The sequence below is a fragment of the Grammomys surdaster genome, unplaced genomic scaffold (assembly GCF_004785775.1).
Source record: "Grammomys surdaster isolate TR1022 unplaced genomic scaffold, NIH_TR_1.0 125561, whole genome shotgun sequence".
In the NCBI taxonomy this organism is placed as follows: domain Eukaryota; kingdom Metazoa; phylum Chordata; class Mammalia; order Rodentia; family Muridae; genus Grammomys; species Grammomys surdaster.
Window position 1 is genome coordinate 1,408,623 of NW_021620408.1, and position 18,927 is coordinate 1,427,549.

An 18,927-nucleotide genomic window follows, 5' to 3' on the forward strand; every position below is an offset into this window, starting at 1 on the left:
GAATCTGGGGTTGAGGGTGTGTGTGCATAAGAATCTATGGCTCTCAGTCCAGGGCCCCAGTCATAAGGAAGAGGCTGACGACACACAGCACTCACATGTGCCAGGTTCCCACAGATGGCCTCACTCCTCCTACAACAAAGGGCACTTTCTACTGTGTGGCAGAGCTGGTGGCTAACCTAGCTATAGCAGACTCCTTGGTTCTGTGGTGCCTTCTTTCCCCTAAAAACAAATCCCAACCAACCAACTGCTCATTTTACCAACAGAGAACAAACCAACCAGTTTTGAGAGGCAGAGGTCCTATCATAGCAGATATTATCAAAAAATGATGATTCTACTGGGGGAGAAAGTACAAGCAGCACTACCGGTGAGGACTGCACTGGCTTGGAGGAAAGATGGACCAGCACGGAGGCCAGAGCCACTTGAGACAATAATTCTGACGAACAGTCTCTTCTCTTAAGCTGGGGCCTATTCGTGCAAGATCTTATACCATGCTTTTGCCAGTGAGCAAAGAGAAGCAGGGAGTTCAAGGGAGGTACTGTGGTCCACAGGCTGGAGGCAGAGCCAGAACCTGTGACCCAAGTCTTTCATCTCCATTCTGAGGCTGTAGTGCAGATGCTTAGGTACCAAGGAAAAGCTCCAGGCTTTCTCAGGGATGGATTTTTCTAAGAACCGAGGGAGAATACTATTGCAGTTGCTTGGTATGACAGGCACTCCACACCCACACATCTAATGACTATCTACACACCCAAGCCCAGAAGGCTACTGAGAGGCAGCCAGTTGCAGCAGAGGAAGGTGCAGAAGAGATGCTGCAGACACAATGGGGACGTGTTCAGCAGGTGTTTTAGCCTCAGTCTCCCAAATGCGGAGATTATAGATGTGTGCTACCATGCCTGGCTCTGGCAGATTTGAGAAAGCATGAGTCCAGGAAGGAACAAGTGGCTTCTTCATGTAGTGATGAGTGAGGAGGGATGTGGCAGCATCTGGTTTATGTTCACCTACAAGGTGATGGTATCACAATAACACTGGTTTGACTGTGTGTGTGTGTGTGAGTTTGTTGGGAATGGTCTAAGCAAATATCCACTTAGATATTCTTTGGGTAAGGGTGACAAAGACCCACAGGGCAAACTCCTAGAGCTAAGGACACTAGTTAGGTGGCTCTGTGTGAGAGCTAAGGAAGAGACTATGGTCACCTGCGATGAGGCTTGTGGCAGTGAGAAGGGGGTGGGAGCCACTGCAGGTAGAGCGTGCCTAGTGGATGCACAGCACAAAGCAGCAGATGGCTTCCAGGGTCTGACTGGTTACACTGGTGAATGGCCCTAAGGTGTTCCCACTCTAGGGACCCCATGGTTTGGGTTTGCACTTAATGAGCCAGAAGAGCCTCTAAGTGACACCTGGCTGTGAGCCTACAGGGGTATGGGAGGCCCTGGCACAGCCCTGATCCTTGCAAACCCTACAACAGGCCTGGGAGGTGGCAGGAGGTGAGATGTTAGCTTCACTGAGTGAGCACTCAGGTTTAGAAAGGCAAAACACAGTGCTCAGGACCATGCTGTAAGGCAAGCACAGAGGTGTGGATCCAGAACTCAGACCCACTGACTTCTCTTCAGTGACTGATTGGAAATGACTGTCAGAGTAACAGGAGACACCAAAGGGGCCGTGGCTGAAACGGTGGGCGTCCAAAGAGGGAAGTAGGAGACAGGAAAAGACGCCATGAAGCCCTCCCTCTCTCTCCAGCTTCCACTGGCAAACTCACTGGCTGGGAAAGTCTGTGAGGCACTGGTTTAAAGATGAGCTGAGAGGAACTCTCAGCAGGATGCGCTCTCTTCTTTAAAGTTTGCTTTGGAAGGAAGCTTCCAGCATAGTTCATCTAACAGTGGAAGCCAGATCTCCACCTGGAGCTCAGGGTCACGTACCCCACATGTCCACCCATATCTTCAAGCAAGTTCTGGATGCTGAAGAAACAGCCAGTCTGCTTAAGATATCAAGTCCTGTGGATACTGTTTCATTAGAGTCCATCTTTTTCTTTGCAGGATAAAGCCTGGAATGATTTAACTGTGGCAAAATTAGCATGCAATTTGTAAGTCATTACGGTGCGAAGTATGTGGTGAGAACACTTTATTGAATAAACCTGCTGAGTATAATTTTCCCAGGAACTAAGAAAGAAAAGCCTCTCTCTAAGGCTCTCCTCCCTCTTTCAGAAATCCCTGCCAGCACCTATCTAATTACGTCTTGCTTCTGAAGGCAGCTTCTGTACGCTGAACCCACAGGGATCCTAGTCTTTTCTGGGCTTCAGCCTGTTTGGGGAGCCCAGTGAAATCTGCTGAGACAAGCGCCCTGGATATTTACTGATCACGAGGGCTGCTGCTTGCTGGAAGAGTTGGAAGCATTACACGGCCTTTAAAAGTTCAAATCTTGTTAACCAGGAGCCCCTGGGGTATGTCCAACTTCACTCTGGATCTCAAGGACACCGAGTACAGCCGGACACATTGGGCACCAACCAGCCCAAGGCATGGACAGTGCTCTCTGCTAGTTACACACACTGTTGTAGTAATATACTATGAACTGAAAATGAATAAAATAATCTAGTGCTGGAGGAGTCCTGTGCGTGCTTCTAAGCACATATGTGTTTCCTTAGTGCAGACAGATGCAGGACTGGACATGTGCTCCATGGGAGAGCATTTGCCCGGCATGTGCAAGGAAGGCTCTGGCTTCCATTCCTAACACTGCAAGCAACAAAACCAAACAAGACACACTACCAACCAAACACTGCATTACAGTCTACTTGTGTGTACTTAAGTGTTTCAATGAGAGGGGCTGGGTGGGGCTTTGTTTGTAAACGAAGCAATACAGGAATGAAAGTTACGGAACAACATAGAGGCAGGGAGACCCTCCATCCTTCTTAACAACCCGGGGGGGGGGGCAGCAGACAACGAACTCCCTCAAGGAGCAGTGGTCCTTTCCTTGGGCTTAGAGGAGACCATGCTGGGGTGGTGATGGTGTCCACCTTTAGTCCCAGCACTGGGGAGGCAGAGGCAGGTGGATCTCTGAGTTTAAGGCCAACCTGGTCTATAGAGTGAACTCAGGACAACCAGGGCCACATAAAAAAGAAACCCTGTCTCAAAAAACCAAAACCAACCAACCAACCACAACAACAAAAAGACAGGCACAGAGGAAGCAAACAAGTACACTGCCTACCAGCCATGAAGGGAGGGGCTTTATGAATACGTCTCTGAGGAGGGCACATATTTAATGAGATCTGACCTTGCAGGAGGCACTAGCTGTAAGACTCAAGGCAGGGGACAGAGCTGGAGGTGTAGGGAGACAGAGACCAACTTTGGGAGTTCAAGGACCTCGCAGGGAACAGGGAACAGAGGCTCTCTGCCTGTCTCCTGGGTGTTGGGCAAGGCATCACTTCTGCTATACCACTACCTACCCAATTTCTGCAAGCACAAAAATTCAAACACCTGGGCTGGTTAGATGGTTCAGTGGTTAAGAGTTCAAATCCCAGCAATCACATGGTGGCTCACAACCATCTGTAATGAAATCTGATGCCCTCATATGGGTGTCTGAAGACAGCTACAGTATACTTTGGGCCATGTGAGCAGGAGTGAGCAGGAGCGAGCTGGAGAGAGTGGGGCCTGGAGCAAGGGGGGCCTGGAGCAAGGTGGGGAGGTCTAGAGTGAGTGGGGCTGGAGCAAGAGGGAGAAGGGAAGGGAAAAAAAATTGAAACACCTTAAAAAACAAATGGCCTCCACGGGAAAAAAAATAGGCCAGGGCAGTGAGGCTATGTGTTCTGAGCAGAGAGTCAGGCTCTGAACCGAGCTCCCTGGCTCCCCCTCCTCTCCAGGGCCTGGCAGTAGACTGAAAAACCCCACCCCTACTTGGTGTGCATGTGGAAGAGTCAGAGCACACACCACACTTGGTTTTCTAAGTGGTACTTGGGCCTCTCATCTTTGGCCAGTGCCTGGTCCAGCACTTGGCCCAGAACAGGAGTCTGATCAACATTTGCCAAATGACTGGGTTCTCTCCATTGAATCTTGGTTAAGTGCAAACCACATACAAATGCACTGCACTCAGAGAAATGGAGGTTTTCAGAAAAGGGTTAGGTTTAGAGAGACTGAAAAGCCAACATCTGACTGTTATCTAGAGCGAGCATCCTTGCAGGCTTAGTGAAATATTAGACACTCATTTTACTAATCTGAGGGTCACTGTCATCCAAATGCCTTAGAAATAGTGTTTACATTAGCAATGTTTGCGGAGTTCCTACTTGGTAGAACGTCTGTCCTGGGAGTAGGGAGAGCAGCTGTTTATGACTTAAGAGAGAGGACAACAGGAGGAAGGGGTGAAAGGGAGGTTGTGTTGCTTTGTGACACAAGACCCATGAGGTGGCTTCATCTGCCAAGACAGTCCAAGTGCTGGCAGCAAACGCCTCCTGCCAGTGTGCCCCTCCTGCCTTGGCTCGTGGAGCAGCACGAGGCTGCTGGGCACTAACGGCCGGGGAGCCTTTGCCAGTGCCCAGCAAAATGGCCTTGGCATCAAGGACACAGCTGTTTGTCAGCGAATGGCAGGGCCTGAGTCGGTGGCACACAGCAGCCTTCTGGAGGCTGGGGGGTGGGGCTGCAGCCATTGCTCTGCCTCAGTGCAAACCAGTTCCACACCCTCTTCAATGCAGATAATGCATCATCTTTGGGGAAGCACACCAAGGACCCCAGCAGCGACATGCAAGCTGCCCCCAACACTCAATGCCTACTGTCTTCCTTGGAGTGTGTACCTCCACCTCTAACAAGGCACCTGGCTGTGCCATTAAGTGAAACACCAAGCTAAAGGGACCTAGGAGCCACACGAGGAACAGTGACAAGTCATGACCCGTAGTGACTTCAAGATGGTGTATCTGCCTCCCAGTAAAAACAAGTAAAACACTTGAAATGTGCTCCAGTAGGTTCTATGAGGAGCCGTGGCAGGGCTGGAGTTCTGGTGGTGTCATGGCTGCTCCCACACAGACCTAGAGAATCTTCATTTGTGTCTAGTTGTCACAAAGAAAGGCTCCCTTACTGTGGCACTCTGTCAGTTCCTCAGGGACCAGATGGAATGAAGGAGGGTGAGGAGCGTGCCTAGGTACCGAAGCCCAGCTCAGCACTTACAGACTCAGCCTGTATCTGCAGCTGTATCTCTGTGTGAAGAAGAAGTCCCTACCAATCAATTCAAATCAATCAATCCAATCAATCAGCAAACACCCGAGCACTGACTGGGCTTAGAGATCACAGGTCCAAGAGTGAAAGAGTTACAGTCTACTGCTCTGCCTAGGCGGACCTGTGCTTTGTGCGAGAGTGGAAGTGGCAAAGACACAAGTCTCAGGCTCCTCGGTTCACCCAGCTCCAGCCTGGCTGTGCAGAGCACATGAGCAGAGCTCTGCCCAACATTCCTGCTAGAGAGGCTCCAAAGCCTTGAGGGTCTCTTCAAAGTGAGAAGTGAGAGATCCAGAAAATCAAGAGCACAAGGAAACTTGGGGCTTCTGCAGACTGCAAAAAGCAGGAAAGGTCTCACACTGTACTGTGGCTACACACGGGGGTGTCCGCAGGTTAGAACACAGACTGGACAATAGGCAAAGGTAAAAACTTGCTCTACTTAAGATATGTGCTAAGTAAGGCATAGGAGACTGAATGATACAGAGGCAGGGAGAAGCAGGGGAGGGCAGCAGCTAACAGAAGAGTAGGCATGGCCCCTTTAGAAGGAAACTCAGCCAGGCTCATGGGTTTCCTGGGTCCTTAGCAAGCTGCAGGACCAGAAGACAGGACCAGGTATGCCAGCCTAGGGCCTGGCCTGGCCACAGAGATGGAGCCTTTATTCCATGTGCTTTCTGCATATGGGAAGCTGGATCTACTGACTTCCTGGCTTCCTCCTGCTCACCTACTCTGGGATCCCTTTCCTTAGAATCACATCCCCCAACTTCCTCAGGACAATGTCAGCCAGCAACTGACCAATACAACTTGGTCACCACGGTACCAAGTCCTGGCACTGTCCTTGGGCACTTGAGAGTTGTGCTTGTCTTGGATCTTGTCCCAGACTCCCAGGATGACCCTGGCCAGTCCTACATCCATCCTAAAAGCTCACCACTTGTTGAAGGGAGTTATACTGTGACTGTTAATCTTCCCAGTTAACTGGACTTAGAGCCTCTGTGGGACGCACACCTGGGTATGAGTGTGAGGTTGTTTTTATAAGGCAGATCCACCTGGCATCATCCCATGGGCTGTGGTCTGAATAAAGACTGAATAAAGAGGAGAAGGGAAGCTAAGCACCAAGGTTTGCCTCTTCCTGCTTTGTGAGCCCAGGTTCAGTGTTATGGGCTGCCTCAATCTGCTGCTGCAATGCCTACAGACAGACAGACAGACAGACAGACAGACAGACAGACAGACAGACTGTACAGCCTCACATTGTGAGCCAGCATGAACGCCTCTCCTGTAACTTGTCAGGCATTTGATCAAAACAACAATAACAGTAACTAATATGTATGCACACCACAGCAGTCTTTGGCTCTGCTCTCATGGCATTAGGCGGCCCACGGCCTTTGCCCTACCCGTCCTATGTAGAGGAGACACACAAGGAACCGAATGGTGTGTGTGTCAGGAATTGTCAACAAGTAGGCAGGGGTACATACATGTTTCTCTCCTTCAATCTTCTTGTCAGCCACCTGCATTGCACCTAGATATTTAAAATGCAGCTCCATTAGTCTGTCAACCTGAAAGAGAGGCAGAGGCAGGGGTGAGGAGGGATGAGCACACTTCCCATTTCAGAGTCACTGCTTGCAAAGGAAGGCCCACACCACTACTCTGACATGGGGATGAACATCAGGGACATGCTCAGAGCAGAAAGGTGCTGCTGAGAACACAGCCCTCACCCAGCATGCATCAGCTTGAACACGTGCCCCGGTACAAAGAAAGAGTGCAGGCCCCTCTGGGGCCCTCATGCCGGCCCCTCTGGGACTCCTGAGAATTCTAGTTGTTAACACCAAATAAATAAGTAAACATTTGAATCCCTTCTTGCAAAGAGAAGGTGCTTGAAGTTACATACTTGATATTCACTTAGAACTTAGATTTCTTTTTTCCAACTGAAACCTTTCATGTTCAGATTCTGCCCCAGAGCTGATCTTTTTTTCAATAATAATAAAAAAAAAATGCCCGAGTAAAATCTTTTTAGTTGCTTCTGAGTTGGAAGAGAGTGCCAGAAAAACTCCTTCAGTAATTTGAGAAAAGACTTTGACGTCTGTTCAGAAATAACTTGAGTCAGTTTTCAGCTTAGCAAAGCCATCTTGGAACACAGTCTGGGGACACTGAGTGGGTTTGGAAAGGTTCATTTTCCCCAAGACCTTCAAAGGACAGAAAGTGCCGCCATGATTCCGGCCAGACTTCTGACCTATCTGCCTGGCTGGCACCACCTCAGCTCTCTGGCAAGCAGTATTGTTCTGCACAGGAGCTGATATCATGTTGCTCCAACAACATAGCCACTGACACCCCAGGCAGATGGCACCCCAGCCCCCACCCTTGGCAGCTAATGGTGACTTGGTGAGTTTATGCAGTTCCCTCCACATATTTCTATGTCCGTAATTTCTTTAAACCCACGAGAAACCATATCAGATAACAAAGAAGTGATCTCACTCTTCCTACAAATGTGTGGAGACTGGAACACAGTCGTGACTGCTGAGATGCTCTGTGCTACGGTACATTGCTACTGGGCAGCACGAACAGCTAAAGGTGGGCTCAAAGAGGCAGAACAAGATCCTCTGAAGACTGTGCCCCAGCCCTACTGTGGCTACAAGCAGAAGTAGTCATCATGTGTTAAAAGGGGACTCTGAGTCTTCCTTTTTCTACTCCTATGGAACTGCCTATCATACAGGGTGTGAAGAGATGTATAGGTTTCCATGCTCAGCAACCTGGGTTCAAGTCCCAGCTCTGGTAGTATTAGTGGCATGACCTAGGAAAAGTCCTAGGATGTCTCTAAGCTTCAGTTTCCTACTGAGAGTGAATGACAAGGACCCTAGGACAACTACAGCTTCACAGGAAGCTGTACAGTGCAGCAAAGGTGGCTGCTAGTTCCCCACCCCACAGCAGTGGCTCAGTGAATGGCTGCTGAGAAATGACAACATGAAGTTACTCTCACTTAGCATGGTAATCATCACCAGCTTCCACAGCTCACCTGAGGCTGTTCAGCATTTCCTTCTCAGACCTTCTCAGGTCTTTTCTCACCTTTGGGAAGGTCAGACAACTCTTTCACAGGGGTCTCTTATCAGATATCTATTTATATTACAATTCATAGCAGAAATTACAGTTATGAAGTAACCATAAAAATACATTTATGGTTGGGGTCACTACAACACAGGAAACTGTATTAAAGGGCTGCAGTGTTAGGAAGGTTGGGAATCACTAACCTAGTGAGAGCTCATCTCATCACCCACCCTGACTCCTAAGTCTTCAGGAGGAACACCAATGTCTCCAGTTTACAGCTGAGGGAAGTGAGGCTCAGGGCGGCCTCTTTCTGCATGTGGCGGTCTGAGGAGGATGCCAGGTGTCTTCCTTGCTTGCTCTCACTTTGCTTATTGAAGCAAAGCCTCTTGCTGAGCCAAAGCTCACTGACCCCAGCTAGCCTGGTTACCAGTCAGCCTGCTTGCCCTGGGATCTCTTGTCTTTGGCTTCTGGGATTACAAGTGGTGGCCACAACTGTCCAGCTTTTTATAGATTCTGGGTATCTAAAGTCTGGTCTGCTTACATGGCAAGTGCTTTTATCCACGCAGCCATGTCTGCAGCCCATGTATCTTGTAAGTAGCAAAACCAGCTTCAACTCCAGACCTCTGAATCCAAAGCTGGTGTTCTCAATCACCAGGCTGTGCTGTGCACCCACCACACCCTGACCTGAACCCTCTGAAAGTCTCCTCTATCCCCAAGTGTCCACTGTTGCCACTCAGGAGGTACTGCTTTCCAAGGAAAGTACACTGCACACAAACATGGAGACTTGTAAGAACCTTCGAGAGACAATGAAACAGACCCACATGTTGGTGAAGGTATGACAAGGCAGAAGCACTTGGCACAGTGCTCTCAGGTAAGGGGCTGTCTTCACATCACTCTGCTCCTGGCCACATCTGCATGGTGACAGTCACCCACCTTCTCACTGTCGTTCTCTGTAAATTTATTCAGAAGCCGGGTCCGCTGCTGCCCTCTCAGGTTGCGCAGGAGAGAAGCCAGGATCGAACAGACATGCTCTGGGGTGGGAAGGAGAGAAGAGAACACGCTGAGATCAGAGCAGTAATTACTACCTCTTCAGGCCCGTCTGCTCTATCAGAGGAGGAGAAAGGAGGCATCGCTGACTGAGACTATTGATTAATAAGACAAGAGCGTCAACGGTGTCATCAGAAAACCGAACTGATCTTGGCGAGCCACACAGATACAGTCAGAATGATGACACTCTCAAGGACAGAGTGAGCAAGGAGACCAAAGGGAGGTGACAACTTCTATCTTACTGGGAATTAATTGACTTGTATTGTCCACAACACAACCTCAAACTAATCCCCCACTTACAGAAGTGACCCGTGAACAGAATACAAATACCATCAGGACATGAGTGAACGATAAATAAGAAATGTCTGTCACTTCTCAAATTGCCTTGTAACTTTCCCTGGCAACTGCCCTGGAATGAAATACGCAGGGTGATGGTGCCCAAACTCTGCTGTGCTAACCCCCACTTGATGCTGAGGGGAGCATTTCACACTGTGTCACCCTCCTGTGCCACTGCAGCTCAGCAGCTCCCTCAGAAACCTCTATTCCATCCCTGCAGAGAGGACAACCACAGGATACGGCTCAGTGGGTAAGCGGCGGCTGTGTAAGCATGAGAACCCGAGTCCATATCTCCAGAATCCATATAAAATCCTCACATGGTAGGGCATGCCTGTAACCCAGGGCTTCTGCAGTGAGATAGGAGGAAGGGACAGGAACAAACAAGAGACTGTCTCAGACTAAGCACAACGTGAGGACTGACACCCACGATATCTTCCAGCTCTACCCCTGTACCACGGCCCCCACATGTATGTGACCCCTAGATCTACCCCGGTACCATGGCCCACACATGTGAACATGTACGTGCACCCTCTACCCCCAAGCTTCATACGTGTACCATGGCTCACACATGTGAGCACACCGCATCACCCCCACTTAAAATTCTTCAGTAATGACCTTGAAAGGGAGGTCCCAGATCCCTACCTGTAAGGAAATGATCAAGTTTACTTGGAAATAAATTGCTGGTGCTGGAAAGATGGCTCAGAGGTTAAGAGTGCTCAATGTTCTTTCAAAAGACCAAGGTTCGGTTCTTAGTCACACGGGATGGCTGGTAACCCCTGTATGTAACTCCAGCTCCATGCATCCGGCACCTTCTTGTGCTCTCCTAGGCACCCACACATACTTGGCACATACGCATGTAGACATACACCAAAAAGAGGGGGGTTGAAGAGACGGGTCAGTGGTTAAGGGCACTGGCTGCTCTTCCCCTTCTGTAAGCACCAGGCACAAACATGGTACACAGACATACATGGAGACATTACCCAGACAAGTAAGAGAATTTAATAATTAAGTAAAACTAAATGGGAAGAAACTGCTTAGCATGCATGGCAGCCCTCTGGCAACTGAGGAGCATCTTCCCATGCAGACACTACTCAGAGTTCTGTGTTCTGTGACTGTGAACTTCACAGACTCACTGGGAAGCATCCCACACGAGCCTGTGGCATCCTGTGCTTGGATATGTCCTTACTGAATCGGTGTTGGCGGTAACCTCAAATAAGAGGTCGCCCCAAAACAGAGACCTAGCCTTTGTTCGGAATGGAACTAACTCTGGCATGACCTCCATTCAGTAGAGAGAGCCCAGAGGGTCCTGAACCCAGATAGGCAGTAGCTGGGGATGGGTAATCAGAGTCTGAAAAAATGATGTGTCCACCAGGACAGAGGGACAGAAGTGGTCCCTATGTGGCCAGGAAAGACCAGGGCCACTGGCCTGGGGACTCAACTTTTCTGGGTTTCGGCACCATCTGATGGGCTATTTCTCCACCACCAGTGAAATGAGCCAATTCAAACCAGATTAGATTATATTAAAGGCAGGTTTATTGGGAAGCTGGATTTTACTAGCCCCAAGGACCAAGGCCAGGGAAGTCGCTGTGAGGAAAGGCAGGTAAGGAGAGGGAGAGAAAAAGGAGTGTGTGCAGAGAGAAGAGGGAGAGAGACCAAATGTGTGGATTATAAAGAGAAGAGCCTCTGGGGGAAGAGCAGCCCAGGCCCTGGGCTGGAAAGTGCCGGGTTGGGGGCAGGGTATACCAGGTAGGGACTGAGGGATGCTGGGAGAACCTGGAGGCCAGGTCTGCTTTGGTATGTAAAATATGTCCCTCAGTCCCTTGTCTTGGTTGAAACCAAACACTTAAGCCTCTAAAGGTCCCCAACATAAAACCAGACTCCTCTGTTCTCAGACATCTGCAGAGCTGTGTTCATCCTGTCTTATGTCTTTGGAAACCATTTACATGCTAAGACTCACAAACTTGAACCTGTAGCCAGACATGCCTGCCCTTTAAATGTCCATTTGAGTCACACAATCTACTGCATTCCCCACACAGCTGTCTGACAGGTATGTTCATCCTACAGAGCCTATAGAAAGACCCTGCTCCCCTTCCATTTACCACACAGTAACCAGGTTCTCAAGCTTCTCAAGCCCCTCAGCAGATCCTTCATGGAGTCACCTTGCAAGTTCTCCCTTGAGATGTGACTCCAGCACTACACCATCACAACTGTCCCCCACTCTAGTCTGACACACCCTCATCCCAATCCAGGATATGCCATAGCTTGCTAGCAGGTGTCCTTGCTTCCATCCTTGTCCTCGGGCATAGTCTTCACAGAGACCACGGTGTTTTCTCAGCAATGGCTCCAGACATCTGCCTGTCTGCTTCTGACACAGGTGCTCCTGCCTCAAGGCCTCTGCCAGAAATGCTCCACCAGGTACCCCATGCTTACTCTTAGATTCAGGGGCCTAAATGTTCTCCACTAGACTCCTTTGTCCAGACTCTTTGAAAATGCAAAGCTCTAACACGGGTAGTCCTCGAGTCTCACTGAGCCTTCCTTCTCTCTTCATCACATGCTGTATGTTTACTGATCTGACCACCATCTCCCTTCAGTTAGAACATACATGGCCTGAAGACAGGACTCCAGTCTGCTTTGGTCACTGCTTAGCTGCAGCTCCCATCCTAGTCAGGCATATACAGCAGGTGTTTTGGGAACCCTTGGCAAATGAACAGGAAGGAAGCAGGCGCTCTGTATGAACAGCCAGAGCTGGTGGTGGGCCCCCAAACAGACCATTTCTGAGTTCTGGATATCTTTTTAATGCCTTCATACTTTGTGTGCAGTACCCAGCCAAGGTTCAGAGTCATGCTGGTGTGGATGTTGAACAGGAAGAACCAGGTTACAAGGAACCAAGAAGACTCTTCTTAGCAGCATAAGTAGGACTTTTTTCTTTTTTTTGAAGGCACAGTGGGGGTTGGGGAGGGAAGCAAGGACGAGCTTGGAATTAGCCAAGAAGAAAAGACCAGAAGGTAGAGTGTGGGATACCCACAATTCTGCTACTCAAGGCTGATTGAGCAGGGACTCTGATCCCTTCAGCTGGTGAACAGGTGTGAGACAAGCCATAAGGAATGCAGTGAATCTTGTATACTCAGGCCTGAAACTTTGAAATTACTTAGCACAGCAGCTGGGAACAACCTCCATGTATATCTACGTATAAGGCATCTGACAGCCACAGAAGGAGAGAGAGGGAACATTAGACAGTTCTCATGCAGTGTCTGAGACAACCCACTTTCTACACGGATGGAAAAACCCAGGCCCAGAGCAAAGTGGCTCATCCCCACACTAGCTGGTGCCAGAGGTCTGTATGATCCCAACTTCAGATGATAGATGTACCATTCACTACTTAGCTTTGCATGTGCAAGAAGTGAGTGCTCAGGGCTCCAAACGACAGGATTCCTAACCTGAAGGAGCTGCTGAAGGGTAGAGAGTACAGATTGACAACCACAGCACAGTGTGTCAGGTAGGTGACAGCAACTTGGTAGGCATGGAACACTTGGGAGCAGAGCACATCTGCCTAATGCTTCCCACTGGAAAACAAAATTGAGAATCCCAATCCTGGCAACCATGCAGAGAGGAAAGAACATTCTAAGCCAGGATCCAACTATATAAAGGCCACTGGATGGAGTGTAAGGCACACGTCAGTAAGAGCAATCACCTGTGAGCACCAGTGCATTTAGTGGGGCGGTTTAACCCCATCTCAGTAGCTCCATTCCTCCTGCAGACCAACCCTGGGGACTCTAGAAATTTTTCCACCCGTAAAAAAAAGTTACCTATTGTACATTCTCAACAGAAAATTGGTATTATATACATATATGTTCCCAAATATAACTGCCCTTCTGGGTATTTTTGGTAGCTTCTAGTTTGAGATTTGTTGTTGTTGTTACTAAGGGCAATGATAGTCACATGCTGTTGGCATACTTTTGCATGTTTTTTCCCTTATAGTATATTCTATAATAAAATATGTGACCCAAATGGAAATCATATGCATAAAATGTTAATGTCATTTGGGCTGGAGAGACGGCTCAACAGGTAAAGATGGCACATGCTATGCAAGCCTGGGGACCTGAGTTCAGTCCCTGGAACCCACATAAAAGTAGAAGGGAGAGCTGACTTCACAGAGTTGTCCTGACTTACACGTGTGTGCTGGCTGTGGCACACGAGCGCCTCTCCGATATACCATATGTATACATACACAAATACATGCTGTTAAGTATGTCTCCCTACACCCTTCCTCACAATGTCCACTACCCAAGAGAGGTGAGGACAACCAGGAAGACCCCACCCCCACCCCTGATTAGCAGTTGTTCAACATTCTTTTCCTACATGTATGAACCAGGGAACAGCAGAATACCCTACAATACAGAGACCTGTGATGAGGGTTTGACTTGGGTGACTCAGAAATCTTATTCTTGGCACCTGCAAGCTGAAGACCTAGGAAAGCAAGGGGGCAGTCCCACTGTAAACCCAAATGCCCTAGACTTCTGGCCAAATATACTAAGCCCCAGTCTTTGGAGGGCTGTGAACCACATCTGAGGGCAGAGAAAGATTTGGAGTTCTCAATAGATGGGTGACGCCCACCCACACTGGTAAGGGTGGTCTTTACTCAGCCACCTGGTTCAAATGCTAACCTGTACCAGAAATCCCCTAGGAGAAACCCCCTCCAAGGAGAAACCCCCTCCTAGGCCCACTCAAGATTCAAATGCTACCAGGGATTCCTTAGCACAGCCATAGGAACACATGACTGACTCATAAGACCATGTTTACTAAGGCTTGTTTTGCTTCTGCCAACTTACAGCTTTCGTTTTTGATTTCTAAGGGGATCTTTTTAAGTCGAGGAAACTACCTTCTTCGTATATCTTGTGAATGCTTTCCTTAGTTTGCCATCTGTCTTTCAGAAATTCTTACTCAAAGTCAGGTTTAGCAGCAGCATACTGCTCTGCTCTAACCCTGCTTCAGATGCCTTTTGTGGGCTAGAGGCTCAGCTCAGCAGGCAGAATGTTTATACCGCATGCACGAGGCCACAGGCCGGGGTTTGGTTCCGGCATCCTTCTTCCCAGTCTTATTTGGGAGCAGGTTGGCACCTCGTGCATTTGTCGTGCATGTGTGACAGAACACTATTTTGTCGATACAACTTACAGCCAAGCTATGAGAAAAGTGCTATTTTTATCTTAGTCTTGTTAATCTGGAACTGAAAGCCCAGAGGTTAGGTAGCTTGGGATCCCATGCATGAAAAAGTTACCTGACTCTATAATCAACCCCTTGGGTCTTAAGAAGGAGGACAGGAGATCAGAAACCAACCCTGCCTAAAAACAGGCCCCACAAGGGTTCACTTGTGCCCAAAAGACAGGCGTGATATAAATGTGGATTTATAAAACCCCACAGTTTTAATGAGACTAAAATGAAGTAAAAGGCCATATGGAGGAAGACACGAATAACAACCCGTCTTCCCTACTTTACGAAATTAAGTCTTCCCAGAAGCAATTTCTTTCAGAGTCTAAATAAAGAAGAGACTTTGGATTTTACAGTTCCACAAATACTGAACCAGAACCTCACTCTGCAGTCATTTCCCCCTTTGAATCCTGCTGATTCTGACGGGTAAGAAAGCTACAAGGGATTGTTCTTTATATACCTTACCGAGAGGGCAGGGGTTACTAGGGCCCAGGAAGGCATCTGGAGCACTGTGTTTCAAGGAGGGAAATGTGGTCCATGAAAGGATCATTTTTGACACCACACCCTCTTAGCATGCATGCCCACAGCTCAGCCCAGTCTAGGCAGGAGAAACCTTGACCACCAGCACAGTACACTAAGCAAGCCGTCACCTGCCTGACTGATAGGGCTTTAAGCCAAGCAAACCCAAAGCTGCCCATGCTCCTTCTACTTTTGTAAGCTCTGGCCTGTCATGTCACAGGGAAACACTCCAGCCACCCCAAGTTTTAGCACACGGGTTTCATTAGCTACTAATAAATGTAGCTTCCCTAAGAACAGATTCCAGCCGAAGGTAGTGTCAATTTTTCATACACCAAGGAGGTGGGGAGAGCTGCTGGCACAGAGAGCAGAGGAGATAACAGGTTTATCTGCTGGCCAGCACCGCTCAGCTGCTCTGTCATTTCGACAGGATAAAATGGAGGTGAAGGATGGCTACGGAGCTGTCAATGTGGACGTGTGGATGCAGGAGCTCCACTGCAGAGGAAAACACACAGACATACCTGCCATCTCCTCCTACCATGCACACATGCTCTGCATACACACACCACACAGGTGACACACACCACGATCCACCACACCACACCACATCTACACACCCCACATTCTACATCTAGAACCCACAAAGGGGAGGGCAAGATAAGCCTACATTTTTCAGTTCACTGGTGAGAGAAGTGGGCATCTTGGTTGGCATCCTGGTGGAATGTCAGAGCCAGCATAGACACTGTGCCCGTGTAACTCCCTGCCTGCTGGGCACCCTGCTTAATAGTCAGACAACTGGCTACCTCCTATACTAATTACTGAAATTGCCTGGAGGGGTGGCTCTGGTCCACCCTTCCCCCTTTACTCTCCTCAGGGCCTCTCCAGGGCGATTAGCAATGAGCTAGATGCATACATGTATCTGTGCAGAAGGCTAAAAGTTTGATTTTCCAGGGCAGTTAAAGAGTTTTATGATTTCCAGGGCTGGAAGGGGCTAGAGCTCTCTAGCCCACCTCCCCTGGGGTTCTTCATATAGAAACAATGGTCTAGGGAAGGGTATGACTTGCCTCAGGTTAAAAGCACATTCAAAGGAACACAGGAATCTACAATCTACACCCCTTCCTCCCGCCCTCAAGTCAGTCTACTGGAGAATCTGAGGAACGCTTCTGTGTGGACTCTGAGCAGCTACTTCTCTTAGAGATGGCGTCTCCGTTAAGGCTCCTAACTCCTCACACTCAGACCTGGGCTTTCCAGACTGGCACAGGCTGACAGAGTCCAAGCAGGTTTCTGGTGTACACAATTTTGCAAAAAATTGAACGGATTAGTGTTTCTTAAAAGTAAGTGAGGTCTAAGCCCCAGTACGCATTTGGTAGCAGCACCTCACTCTGTGAGAGGAGCCATTTCACCTAGAGGTAGGCCTGCTCCTAAGGGGGGGGGGCGGTGAGGAGTGGGTATCAGGTCCCCTGCAGAGAAACAAGCCTCAAGTCCTTGCTTCAGGATCAGCCAGGCTTGGGTTCAAATCTTGCCCCCAGCAGTCCCTAGCTATTAAACCTCAGAGTGGGTGTTTTTTCTGCCTCAGTTTTCCTGTTTGTAAGATGAGGCTGACTCATCATCTGTTAAATCCATTGTCTCAAGGGAATGTATACAGTGCCCACTCATCAGATGGCAACCTAAGATGTACCGCACCAAAAAAATCTTCACGGGACTTCCTCATCTGTGCATGCAGAGGGCCCTGCTCTCTCCTTCCACACTGTTCTGGCCCCACAGTCCCTGCAGTGTGCTTGCCTGCCCGGGTCCTGGTGAGAAACCATTTAACACTAAAATGGAGCAAGGCCAACTTCACTCTTATCCTTTAATCCTACAATAAATTAAAATAAAGTGCTGGGGTGTGACTATCTATAAAGCCAAATAATATACAATTCTGGAGACCTGCAGACATCCCCGAGGCAAGTAGTAGCTGTTTATGGAAGCTGAAGGACACATCACATCTAGGCAGAGATGAGCTTACCTTTCAATAAAAATGAACACATTTAGCTATAATAACCACTTATTAAAAAGAGAATACATAATTTGCAGAACTATAAAAAAATAGCTTATCGTTCTCCAGTTGTGGTCAGTGATAGGATAGAAAGCATTCTGAGTATCTTCTATGTGCCAGGTACCACAGCAAGCAGCGGACCATAGAGAGGAATGTAGGACTGTGAATAGTAAAACTACCTGTGTCCTGAAGAGGGGTGCATGTGCGAGTGTGCGAGTGTGCGTGTGCGTGTGTGTGTGTGTGTGTGTGTGTGTGTGTGTGTGCGCGCGCGCGCGCGTGTGTGTGTGTGTGTGTGTGTGTGTGTGTAGTTGGCTCTCCCCTTCTACCACGCGGGCCCCCAGGGCTCTGCCTCAGGTTGTCAGGCTTGGCAGCAAGTGCCTTTACCTGCTGAGCTATCCATCTCGCCAGACTTGGCAGGCCACTCTGCAGCCTGAGAACCTCCACCTGCCTTCCAACAGCCCAAATGGTTGGCTGAAGACAGACACACATAGGTCAGCCAGGGTTCTAACAGGATGGAAATGGTCCCTGTTCTTCACACATCAGGCCCAGATCCTGGTCAGATCCAGAGAGGCTTCTTTAAAATTCAGGCCCTGCTGCGTTTGTTTCCACTCAACACCCAAGGCCATCGGTGCCTTTGTTTTAAGGAAACCAAATGCTTTGCTGTTTTATCCTCTAAAATTACAGCCATCCAGTTTTAGTACTGAGCCCACTGCCCACCTCCCTTCAGCTACCCAGATGGACAGACATCCTGCTTTCTGCTAAGATTCTAGATGCAAACAGGATGTTCAAAATATCCTAATTAGATCGATCCCAGCCTCAGCAGTGGTGTGCTGGAATACAGATTAATCTGCTGCATGGTCCGCACTGGCAGCTGAAGTAGCAGGAGGCCCTGTCAAATCAAGTCACAGCATTATATCTTCTGCCTTTATTATTATTTTTTCTCTTCTTATACTTCATGATAATGGACATCTGCCTAGTCAGGGATGTGGCAAGCCATGCAGAGTCACATGTGTATGCTCAGCCCTTCCTGCTGAATATTGATGCCAGTCAGATCAAACACTCTTGGAAAGACGGATGCATCTGTGTGAGCATCTATATATAGTCTCTTTGGCACACACATAAAATACATGTATTCTTATTCTTCTCCCTGAATATTCAATACATGGCAGGCATATGTGGGGGCTTGAGATGGCAGCACACATGCAAACCTACCATGTGTCTGTGTGCACTCTGCATGGCTCATGTTGTTTCACTCTCATGACAACCTACTCCATTTCCCAACAAGGAACAAGTGACCTGGTCAGTTCTACGGTAATCAAACTCAATTCTTTCCCTTAAGTATTAGAACACCCCAACTCTGCTAGTGAGGCAAACAAAACCACAAGCTACTTCCCCTCAGCGAAGCTTTCAAAGTGGAGTGCCAGGGAGGATGTGTGGGAATGCTCTCACACTCTGCTGTCCATCAGAGGCCTTGTCACACTAAGCCCCACAGGTCCTCAGTCCTGCCTATCCTTAGTCCTGCATTACACACACACACACACACACACACACACACACACACACACACACACA

At 48.7% G+C, this 18,927-nt stretch overlaps 1 protein-coding gene across 1 annotated transcript in view; it reads right to left on the reverse strand.

The window, feature by feature from the left end:
- Ctnnbl1 (catenin beta like 1) overlaps positions 1–18,927 on the reverse strand; it is a 157,866-nt gene that overhangs the window by 13,757 nt on the left and 125,182 nt on the right. Inside the window, exons 12-13 of the mRNA XM_028786580.1 lie at positions 9,150–9,247; positions 6,653–6,733 (exon numbers count right to left, since the gene is read on the reverse strand). Of these exons, the coding sequence (XP_028642413.1) occupies positions 6,653–6,733; positions 9,150–9,247 (179 nt within the window). The remainder of the gene's footprint in view (positions 1–6,652; positions 6,734–9,149; positions 9,248–18,927) is intronic.